The following is a 12,017-nucleotide window of genomic DNA, read 5'->3' as shown; positions in this document are numbered from 1 at the left end:
AAAAGTGCTGCTACAGTTTTTGGAAACCCCTTGGAAAGGTGCTGAGGTTGAATGTGAGGGGAATCCCTGAGGCTGCTGAAGAGCCAGCTTTGTACTGACCTGGTACATGGTCACAAGTGGGTGTGGTTTTAAGACTTAGAGCTGTTTCAATTGTTATTATTAATCATTATTATTGTTATCATTATCATCATTATATTATTTTACAATTCACACTGCCGAGGAACTTCTCTTAATAAAGCTTACTTCATAAAGCTGGAGTGACATTTAATGCTCCATGAAACTTCAAAAGTTTGCATTGACAGTATAGTTGGTAAGGATACATTCTCTTGGCATATTTTTATTTGGGAAGAGAAGGAAACAAAGCCTAAAGCACCTTTCTCAATTTTGCTATATTCTTAAGTGTTAAGAACTTAAATCACCTGGGGAAAACCTGTAATAATAGACCTCTGGAAATCAAACCAAAAAAAGTATGCCTAAAATTTCACATGAAACTATCCCATAATTTTTTACAGGTGCATTTTACACTTTCCATTTCTAAAATTAAAACCATTTCGAGTTAATAGCTGTAGGTAACAGACTCCTGTTTAGGCAGCTAGTGAAAAATTTGTTCTTGATTTCCCTGAACTCTTCAGCAGGATGACCTTGAAGCCCACAGTAACACACATGAGATTACATTTAGCAGGACAAAAACACTCAGGAACTAATTAAGGAAGAAAACCCAACCATAATCTTGGAGCACTTGGAAATGAGTGATTGCATCCTGAAGTCATCATGCTCCTCATTCCCTGTGCTCAGAAGCCAAGTGGTGTGAGTTGATGAAAAAAGTAAGGAATGGCATCCCCAGTGCTATGGAAACACTTTGTTGTAGCAGGTCTGAAACCTCATCTGGAAATCCAGTGTACAGGTCCATCATCCATGTCGAGAAACACAAATTGAACTGGGATGAGGGAAAGGTAACGGGAGCTGAGATTAAGGGGAAGGTAGAGTCATTTCTGTGAAGGTCAACTAAAAGTACTTGGCTTGTCTCAGCTGGGAAAGGGAAGGGTCAAAGATGGCTTGGGAGCGGGGGGGAAGACCCAGCTCTCTGTATCTACCAGGGAACAAGGAAAGGTATTTAAACCAGAGGTCAATGGTTGTACAGAAAAACAAATGGGCCATGGAAGAACAAATCCAGCATAGAGTGAACAGATAGAAGCTTAGCTGTGAGTTACTGGGGAATAAAGATGTGACAAATCTGCCCAAGTGTGAAATACCTATCAGGGAGAGGTGGATGGGGCTCATCAAGGGGGTTTTTAGGCTTTTTCTTTGTTTGCTTTGGTGTTCCTTTTTTTTTTTTTTTTTTTTTTTAAATTAAGAGCATGGAGCATTCATGCAGGAAGAAAAGCTTTGTCTTAAATGCTTGATTGCAGTTCCTCCAGTGATTGCAAATGTGAAGCACAGAGATAAGCTGCTGATGGTATCTAATTGCCCAAATTGTGTGGTTCCTAAGATTAAAAATTGACACTGCTGCATCTTTACTCTTTGAATCATTAATTTCATGTTCTTCTGAGAGAAGTTGAGACTCCATAATGCTGCAGCAAGTACATCATCTTCTCTGGTATATTCAGAGTTTTATATCCCATGTTCAGGATTAATAATAACCAAAGTGCTTCGTGTCATCAAGGCTTTATGCATCTCAGTGAAATGTAACACAAATGATTTAATATGCTGATGTAAATATATGCAAATAGTTTGCTTATGATCATAAAGCTCAGATGTATTCAGGCACATTTAATTTAGTGTTGCAAGTCAGAAAAAGTTAAAGTATGGAAAAACCAAATTTTACTGTCAGCTGAATCTCTTTCAGTCTTTCCCATCAAAGCAAGGATTTCAGTAAAGAATTTCTGGAAAACTCCATGGCAAATTACAGTGTTTCCTTAGTATGACTGAGTGTTCAAACAATATGTGGAAGCTGTTCTTTTAAAGAAGTGTATGTGTGTATTTACCTTTTCAAGAGGAATCTCAGGAATGTGTGTGTGTTGCTTCTTCACAGTACACAATATCAGCACCAAACAGCTGTAAAGTTTAATATGGAATCCATTCAATTTGATCATGGAGATACTAATAAAACTTCAGAAATAACACAAAACTTAGTTGACAATTGGATCTCTCTGCAAAGGTTGAGTACAGTGATAGCAGCTTCTAAGGAATGCTTTCAGGCTTATACTTAAAGCTTATAAGGCAATTAAAATTGTTCATAGTAATGAAGATACGGGGTCGTGTTTTGTTTTGAGGTATTTTATTTTCTTGAAGGTGTCTGGTAATGCTGGAGAGTCTTTCATAAGTTTGACAGCATAATAGAGCAGTGCCCAATTAATTGTGTGTGTGCACCATTGCTGGGACAAGCAGTGATGGTAAAGAATCATGCAGTAAGGCTGTCATTCCTGTGCAAAGCATTCAGTGTCTTTTCTTTTCTCTTGTAGGAGCTTTTCCACCGCCCCAGGGTCAGACAAAGGCGATTTCTCGGGAGATGACCCTCAGTAACCTGTGGCTGGTTGCCATACAATCATTTGCATTTTTGTCAGGAGGGATGTGGTACTGCCTCTTTCAGTATTTGTACCATTGCCTATTTTAAAAGCGGAATGGGACCTGAGGACACAATGGGAATCCAGGCTCTTGCAAATGAGTATCATGTTGTATGTGCAAATGTGAATATTCAAGAGTAAAGGAAAATACTGGATGGACTTTTACCTCTCTTTGGGGGAATTTTAAACTCCACTAAAAGTGAAGATCAGTAACATAGTGACCTGATGATGTATTATTTTAAGAATTGTCTGTATTTTTAAAAATGTATACTCTCACCCACACTTAAGCAAATTCAGCATTTGGACAAAAGGTGCAATTGTACAACCACCGTAGAAGAATGTCTGTGACAAGAAAGCTTTGTCACCACAAGTATTTCTTGGCATTGTAGTTAGAGCTCAGAAAATTCAGCAACTTGTCTCTTCAGTAGTGTGTACAGCATTGGTGTGGTAGAGATTCCTCATTTGCACAACGTGTACTTTATTGCAGCTCATTGTGCTGGAGTCAGAGATCCTCGACAGAGCTGGTGGAGGTGTCTTTGTGGCTACGCAGTCAGCAGCTGTTGTACCAGACACATTGATCTAAACCAAACACCCAAATAAGATCCAGTGTCAGGTCTGTCCTGTGAGGAGCTGGTCCTCAAAAAGCATTGCAGCATCACAGTGTGATTAAAAGCTGTCCACATGGGATGAATCAGCCCATCCCTGCTGTGGTCTTGCCATCAGCTCTCTGAGTTCTGTGGGCTACCAGCATCTCGTGTTATAGGGAAACTTGGAAAATACAAAGTCACTCAGTTAAAGTCCCTTTTTGTTCAGAATACAGCTCAACCCTCATCATCAGTTTCAAAAATGCACTTTTAAAGGTGAAAAAACAGTGAAGGAAAGACATAAAACTTAGGGAACAGAGGGAAGCTTTGTCACGCATTGGAGGGCACAGCAATTCTAGCTGTTTCTGAAGGTCTGCTGGTGCTGCTGGTGATTTTTAGCCACCTTTGTATTTTGTATACTGCAGTCCAACCAAGGTGACCTTGGAGTGGTTTATAGAGGCCTTTTTCTCCCCGCTAGTTGCAACAGTGCTAAATATACTTGTGGGAGAGTTTAAATAATTCAATGCCAACCATCTTAATGTTTTGCTAAAGAGTAATAGAAGAAAAACTAGTTTCGTAAAAAGAAAAAATAGGTGTAATTGCTATCATAAATCTGTAGGAAGATACTACTGAAAAAATAAGTATGGTAAATATTCTGAATAACTACATGGAGGGCAGTATTAATTAGCTCACCACTAAAATCCTACTGCTAGAATCTTACTGGAAGAAGGATGGGTAGAACTGAAGGGCAAATGGGAACAGAAGACACTTTCAGCTGTGTAGTGCAGGATCCTTTTGAAAGGATGTCTGTGATGTACAGCCTTACTTCTGGCAGGTCTGGTTGGCATTGTGTTTATGTGATTATGCACAGATTTGTGAGAACTGTTCCTAAAATAAAACTAATCTCTCTAAATACAGGCAGGGTAGCCAGAACTTCAGATGTTGGCATACTGCCTTTGACAGAGTAATTTTGTTGAGAACAAAGTAAGCCCTCAGTAGTTTTGGCTCTGAGCTAGCAATATTGATTCCCCTTCTGTCTCCCTCTGCTGCTACATGAATCACAGGAGGTGGTGTGCAGAATACAAAACCTTGCCAGTGTTCCCGTTTGGGGGTGGGGGGGCAAAGAGCATACCAAAACATGAGGCAGTGCCAATTTCCATGGCTTTGTGGAAAAATACCTTGTCAAATATGCCATCCCTGCCCCCCCACATGCAGCAGTGGTTGCTCAGTGGGGCTGGATGCAAAATGACACACCACAGTAAGGTCCCCTGAAGTGTGTGTTCCCTCCCTGACTCCACAAAACCACTGCAGGCTGGAGGCAAAGGACAGTGGTTGCCAATAGCTTTGTGTTTTAGGCAAGATGCTGTTCATAAATACCATCTCTGCACCCGGATCCTGGTGTAACCATTAAAAAGAGGTAGGTATGCCCTGATAGGGAGGGAGTCTGGGGAGTATTTGTTGTTTTACATTGCTCTTGCTAAAGTTCAGCTGATGGAATGAATGTATTTAATCTGTCGTTGTACAGGGGGGTGTTGGGGCAGCCCAGCACTGTTATGTGTAAGTGCTTATTTCTGCTGCCCATGGGACTGACTCTAAAGACTGCAAAAGGCAGGTGGCAAGCTACTCACTGCTGTCCTCCCCCACGTAGTTTGATCAGAACCACAGAGCTGCCCAGAGTACAGCTCATTTTATTTTGAGCTAGGACAGACTGGAGTGATGCAAAAAGGGAAGTTTATATAAGCAGAATGCACAGCAGTTACTCACATCAGGAGATTGTTCCTTATAGACCCTGTGAACTCCATGTAAGAGCATCTTGTTTTTTCAAATGCAGTATTTTTATTTTCTTTCCCCAGTGGGTTGCAGTCAATAGCGAGTGTTCACGTGCTGCCTCAAGAAACTAGCACTGCGCAGTAATGTTTCAGACAAGCGTTTGATTGATCTGGTCCTGTTCATTTTCACTTTGTTCCTCTGTAGTTCTTACTCTTGCGAGATGTTTGTTTCCAAGCGCTGGTTGTTGTTTCAGTAGGGTGAGGAAATGGTGTCAGGTGGCAGGCTTCCCCTCCTGCCTGTGCTGGAAAACGGGAAAAGCACCTGACACCGCGGCTCCTTATGGCCGAGTTGCTGTGGGTGACACCAGAACGAAACCATTGGAAAGCAGCTCTGAAGGACCCTCCCAGCATCATCCTGGATGCTGCTTCATGAAAGACAGTAAGTGAGAGAAAAGTTTTGCTATGAAGGGAAAAACGTACAATGGATACAGTATGTAGGAAATTCTGTGCTAAAAATACCGTGCTGCTCCAGACTGGAGCTTAGCAGGCGAGTCTTTAAAACATGAATTCCTGTCGGTTGCAGTTCAGTTCTACCTTCTGGCAGTTGGCTGCAGTTCTGGATGTAGTGGGCATTTTGCTTTGCTGTCTATGGGTTGCCTTCTCTGGAGAGTTCAAAATGTATTTTGATTGTGATGTTAATGAACCATACAGATGATCACAAATTAATATAACACTGAATTTATATTAGGGGAAAAATAATGGAAAAATGTGTAAAATGATCAAAAATGAAAAGCCCACAGAAAAAATTCTAACTGAAAGCTGTTGCACGCAGAAGTGAGAACAGAGCAATTTGTGTGCATTGCGAATAATAAGGATGGTTCTCTGCCAGGGTTGCCCACAAAACATCTCCACGTTTCTGTGTTTAATTGTTCATAAAGAAGTTGTTAGAGTTGAAGTTGTGTCAGTCCTCACGGTTTAGTTTTGCTGCTCTGTGAATCCCATGATGTGAAGAGCACCTGCCCATCCATGCCAAGCAGTTTCTTCAGTGCCCTGGGGTGAGTGTGCCTTCATTTCGGTCTCACTTGGGTTCCACGCGTGGTTCTGTTGAGTCTTGCAACCATGGTGTCTCTTCTTCTTTTTTTCTTTCCTTTTTTTTTTTTAAGTTGCTCTCAGCAGATGTTGAAAAGTGAATTTTCAGTTTACCTTGCTTTCCTGGACAATTAAAAGCTTCCCTCTCCCTCCTCCCCCAGCGTCACAAATAAGGTGCATCTTCTTGCAGTAAAAATAAAGCGATCACTGTGGTACTGTTCATTGTTCACTTGGTTTGCAGATGATGTAACTTTTTGTTGTGTGACACTGCCATAAAGTGCTGATAACTTTTCTCACCTGTTTGTACAAGATAATAACAGATACCGATCACTGTGTGTGACAGGATTCAACTGCTCCGCTTTGCCTTGACATAAATTTTGGGACCAAAGGTACTTAAAACTGGGATTTCCAAATCACAAGCCCAGGGTTGGATGCATTCTCTTGACAGTCAGCTGGAGATTCTGTGGTGATCTGATACAATCACACAAAATAATTATACATCTGGGATTCTGTATTTTTTTGGAAATAATGGAGCCATATGAAATAAAGGGTTATTTTGCAAAATTGCATATTTGATAGTTTTTACACTTCTTTTAAAAAATACAGAGCAACAATGGGAAGAGCAAAATGGAAACCATACTCTGGTTTAAAATGTCTGCATACATTAGAAATGCTTCTGAGCAGCTCTGCTTTTTCTGTAAGAACTGTAAGCTGCCTGGCTGTGATAGAAGTCATTGAAAGGATTCTATGCATTTTAAAGTTAGACCTTTTACTTTATCATGAGATAATGACGTAATTATTCACTGAACAACTGTCCTATTAAAATGAGTGAGTTCCTTAAAATTACTCCACCATGATGCTCATATTGTATGATGAACAGGCTTTTTTTTATACCAGTTATCTTCACCTCAATTGTTTCCTTCCCTTCTCTGTTACCTGCATTTTTGTTTTGTGTGATAAAATGGATGTGGAAGCCTGGAGTGACTGTCAGTGGTTTTGCAAAGGGCTGGTCATGTTTGGAATTATTTTGCTGAATTTATTTCATTGAGTTTTTTTTATAAAATCTTTCCAGTAGCCAAGATGTTTTTCGGAAATGTAGACAGATACCAGAAGCAGCATTTCTCTTTTCCCTGGGCTTTTTTTTTTCCCTGTGGCAAAAATGGAGTTGATTTTTTTTCCAAGACTGTTTCATGTGATTCTGATACTTAATAGATGAGAAGATTTTCTTTGATGGTTGTATTTATTGTGCTTATAACTAATGGATACACAAGCTTTACTGTGCTTACCATAAACACAACAAATAGTAAAATAACACTTTGGTTCACTGTCCAGCTGCAGTGTTAATTTGTGATAGATTGTTTATTAGGAAGGACAGAGAGACAAATGTTTCAGTGCCAGAAGTGGTAAGGGGAGGAGTGGAGCAGTAGGGGGGAGAGGGGACAGCAGCTTCTGCAGCCCTCACTTGCTCCAGCACCCGCTGGAAGCTGTGCCGGTGCCTGGGCTGCAGAGTTTCTCTGCAAGTCACTGTAGCAATGCGTCTCCTTAAAGTTTCTGAGAGCATAGAGTGTGCCAAGAGCAGAACCTGAGCCCCCTTGACCCTGGTTTGCCTCCTAGAAGGACGTGACTCCAGCCTTGTTGGAAGCAAGGCTATTGTCGGTGTGACACCGCACAGTTTTAATGAGGGATCTGTTTTTAAGCAACTGCAGCTGGGCAGAGCAGCACCAGGTGGGACAGCCCCGCTCACTCTGCAGCCCTGGCAGCTCTCGCTGGCGATGGCTCTTGGCTCCTGTCACCTCTCACGTTCACTGCTGGGGCCCAGCTCTGCAACTCTTAACGAAGGGAAAAGGAACTCCTTGGAGCATCACGAGACATCTCGCACAATTTCCAAAGCAGCGCCATGGTTGTAGTGACGTCTACCTCTTTGTTTCCCTTCTGGGTTTTGTCTTGTTTTTCTGTGTGGTGTTTTTCTGTGAGGGGTGGGGGGAATTAGGGAGCAGGGGGAAAACTTGAAATCTGAATATTAAGACACTGGTGGGGGATCCAGTGCTTAACCAGCCGTGTTGTCATATTGAAAAAGCCATTGTTTTTAATTCCTGCCTAGTATGAAATGTTTGTTTTAAAAAAAATCCTTCCTGCTGGAAAGAAAAATGTATTTTTAAAAAGAAAAAACATCCTTCTTGGCTATGTCAGCTGTATGAGTTGTGACCATATCATGACATGCTGATCAGATAAATAAATTTTTATCTCTCAGGACTGTACTGTATTTTTGCTGTTCTGGTAACTGTCAGCTTTTCTGAAAAGATGCCTCTCCCATTTTTAAATACCACTAATTTCAGCTGAAACAGCAAATAAAAAAGGTGTGTGAATGTCATGTGCTTACTCTGGTTTACAAAAAACCATTTTTGTCTCTATTTAATAAAAAAAAATTGTTCAAAAAAAGATACTAAAAAGCTACAGGTAAAAAACCAGGCACATGAGGGGGTCAGGTGTGTAATGTGCTGCAGTTACTTCCATCTCAAAGGTAAAGAAAAAGTATCTCCTGGGGGAGAAAAAAATAAGGTTTTCTTGTCAATACCTTTCTATAGCTAGAATCTGTTAGTACTTCCCATATATCCTTGGGCTCTCTGTGGCATAAGGAAGAAGTCTCTTGGGTTGGTTGTCCTTTCTAATGTTGGTCTGGTTTTGTACCAGGTTTGATGAACGCTTCTCCATGGGCTTGGAGAAGTGGTGCATCAGAAGTTTCAGAGCAGCTAGTACTGGGATTTGGTGCAGCTGAATAAAGGCTGCCAATAATTTTGCTTAAAAATAAATCATCGAGTTTGTTGTAAATGACATTATTGTATAAGTATTAAAGGCTGATAAGAACAGATAAATGGTGGATTTATGTGGATTAAAGGTGGCAAGGAGCTCACTGGATGTTTATGTGAGGATTTTTAAGTTTATCTTGGGAAACTTAAAAGTTCCAAAAAAGTGGGTATTGTGAAAAGGATCAATAAGATCAAACTCTGGGTCTATACAAAGAATAAATAATAAGCTAACCTCAGTAGGGCTCTTCTGTGTGCCTTTGGGAAAAAGCAACACTGGTCTTGCTCAACAAAACTACAGGACTAAACCAGATGGCAAATGTAGCTGATTATAGTTGTTGACAGAATATAGTTGTTGTTTTTTTATAATCTCACTTGAGAACATCAAGGAGAAAAACTAAAAAATCAGTTTATACTGAATTACTTTTGAAGAGAAAATTTTTCATTTGCAGATGGCTAGTATAATTCTGCAAGTCTGTTCAACTGTGTACAGTATTTTCATAAATTATATGAAATAAACCACAATTTTTTTATTACCAATTTGTTGTTAGTGAGGACAAGTTACTGAGTGGTCCAAATCACTTAGTGCAGTGTATGTTTGATACTGAGCAAAAGAAAGGTCATCTAGCCACAAGGAGTAGATGTCTCCCAGGAAGAGAAACTATCCCAGAACACAAGAGTTGAGAGATTCTGGTAACTGAGGGTTGCATTGGCATTTCCACTGTAAATAAATACATAGCAATAAATAAAAGGGCCGATTTGACCCTTTGAGCAGATAGACCACGGAGGAGCAGAGGGTAGTAGGATTTCCCTCTGCAACATTAGTGAGACCATATATTGAATATTGACTCAAAACAGCAAGGCAAGATGGAAGGGAAGAGTTTCTAATGCAGTGTTTCCCTCCCCACAGCCTCCTTGTCTCCAGGTGAGGCCTGGCTGGCTCTGAGCTGAAATGAATGCTGCCCAGTCCCTTAGTGAGGGTTTCTCCACCTCTGAGGGGTGGCTGGCTGCTGCTTCCAGCTCTTCCTTTTGGTGCAGCTGCCATGACTCTCCCAGCTCACTGGCTTCCTACACACTGGACCTTCTTTTGATGCTTTTGCCTCACAATCTTAGTTGGTTTTCATCTGCTCAGAAGCAGCAGACGCCATCACACAACATGGTAGAAGGTGAAATGCCGGATTCAGATGCACTGGCATTAAACACTCCTCCTGATTAACCTCTGTCTCACCCTCACCTACCATCCCTTTGGAGGGGATGGGACCAGTAGCACTGTGAAACCCACAGCCTGACAGTGCTTTCCCCCAGGGAGAAGCTGTTGGGTTTTCTACTCCCTCTGCGCTTTTGGAAACACTGAAGATGCTTTTGATACTGTTCTTGTTGTGTTCCCTCCTCTCTGCATTTCTTTTAGGCAGACACACTGGGTCTTCCTCATCAGCAAGGATTTGAAGGGGAGAAACCCAGAGCTGTTGGATAGGGGCTGTCCTGCACCTCTGCCTTTAAGTGCACAAGATGTCAGGCATCCTGAAAGAGAAAACTCCCTTCATTGGATGAGACGGTAATTTTCCTGCACTGAAATGCCACACTTAGAATCTGTTAGAACAGAACTGATGGTTTGGTTTGCTTTTTGGTTTTGGGTTTGGTTTGGTTTGGGGTTTTTTGCCACTACTCTGACTAAATAACTTTCTTGCAGCTGGCAAAACCAGTGGAACATTTTATGTGCAATGCTCTGCTCTGTTACACCATGGCTGAATGATTTTCAGGACCTCACCTGACAAGCAATTTTAAGAGCCTTCAGAGCTGAACCTTGTATCCTATAACTAGGGTGGGATTGCTTTTCCAAGAAACTCCTAAGCCAAAACTGGTGACAAAAATAGGTGTAAATAATAATTAATATTTAGTAGAGTCTTAAAACTAAGCTCTGTTAATTGCCCACAGGCCTGCAGTAATATTTGCTGAAGCAGTTTTGCATAACTAGCACTGGATTAATTTCTGTCAAATAAATTTTCTCCCACTTCTGTTTATTCCAATATTAAGTGTTGATTCCACTGTCACTTAAGGTGGTAGCTAATGGGTTTTCTTACTCCAGCCATTCCTCTAGGGAAATACTCACAAGATGCTGTTTGATGTTCCATGTTTGCACCACAGCTGTTCCCTAAAGTTCAGAACAGTCAGCCAAGGATTTGCTAAGTTGGGCAGAAGCACCTGTAGGTGAGAACAGTCACCAAAAGTTGTGTCTAACACCTGCTCCTGGTGAGGCCCTTACCCAAGTCTCTCTGTTGTGCTGAGAGAAGGATCTAGGTCAAGATTGATTTTTAACATTAATCTTTGAATAAGCCTTACACACACAAAGTGAAGCTGTACCAACACAACCCCTAAAAGACCCCACGCAGAGAGAGTTAAAGCTACAAAGTTAATCTGGAAAAACTTAGTTAAGAGAAAGAAGGAAGTCTCGTCTGCTTAGCTTATCCAAGGGTTAAGTAAAGTACGACTTTGTTATGTACAAGTACTCAGCAGGTGCTGTCAGTCATAGACTCCAGGCTGGAAAAAAAGGCTGAAGATGCAGCAGTTCTGTGCAATGAGCTGAGCTCAGGATGAGGAAGGGAAAGAAAGCCCCAGCTTGGGCATGTGTTCAGTTCTCCATCCCTTAAGTCTTGAAATCAGAGTTGTTGCCTTACATGTTTTATTACAGAGCGGAAATAGAAGTAGGTACTGTTTAGCCTAATTACAGAGGGAGGTTGTGACCTACATTATGCAGGTAACAAGACTAAATAATTCATGGGCTTTGGCCCAGAAGTCTGTGAAACTTAGATTAGCAGCTAGATGGCAAATTGCTTTTCTGTGCTTTTACCTTCTCAATGCAACATTCCTGTTTTCTGCTCCAGGCTTACACACCCTGATTCTGCAAGAAATAGCAATAAATACCATGCTAAATTTTCAGATTAATAATTTTCATCTGTGGAGTAACTATTGAAATGTCTTCCTTTCTTATGTAAACACAGATGATTGGGGCTGCATAGAGAATCAGGGCCCAGATATGTCTGAGCCATTATCCTCATACCCAGAATAGCCAGGACAAGTGCCTCAGGGAAAATTGTAAGGATCCCTGGAGTGGACAAGCATCAAATAACCTTGCTATATATAGGAATTTTCTTCCTAACCCTTCCATTAGAAGTTGGCTTATGTCCTGGTCCACTGAAATTTACATCC

The 12,017-nt window shown here is 41.1% G+C and overlaps 1 protein-coding gene across 2 annotated transcripts in view; it reads left to right on the top strand.

Annotated features, from left to right (window-relative positions):
* Positions 1–8,269, top strand: part of LPGAT1 (lysophosphatidylglycerol acyltransferase 1) — a 60,677-nt gene extending 52,408 nt beyond the window's left edge. For both annotated transcript variants that reach the window (XM_032102939.1, XM_032102938.1), the window contains one exon: positions 2,463–8,269. In XM_032102939.1, coding sequence (XP_031958830.1) covers positions 2,463–2,614 — 152 coding nt within the window. In that variant the 3' untranslated portion in view covers positions 2,615–8,269. The remainder of the gene's footprint in view (positions 1–2,462) is intronic.
* Positions 8,270–12,017: the final 3,748 nt, after the last annotated feature.

This window comes from Corvus moneduloides, chromosome 3, assembly GCF_009650955.1.
Source record: "Corvus moneduloides isolate bCorMon1 chromosome 3, bCorMon1.pri, whole genome shotgun sequence".
NCBI classification, from domain to species: Eukaryota; Metazoa; Chordata; class Aves; order Passeriformes; family Corvidae; genus Corvus; species Corvus moneduloides.
This window is presented reverse-complemented; position numbering and strand designations above follow the sequence as displayed.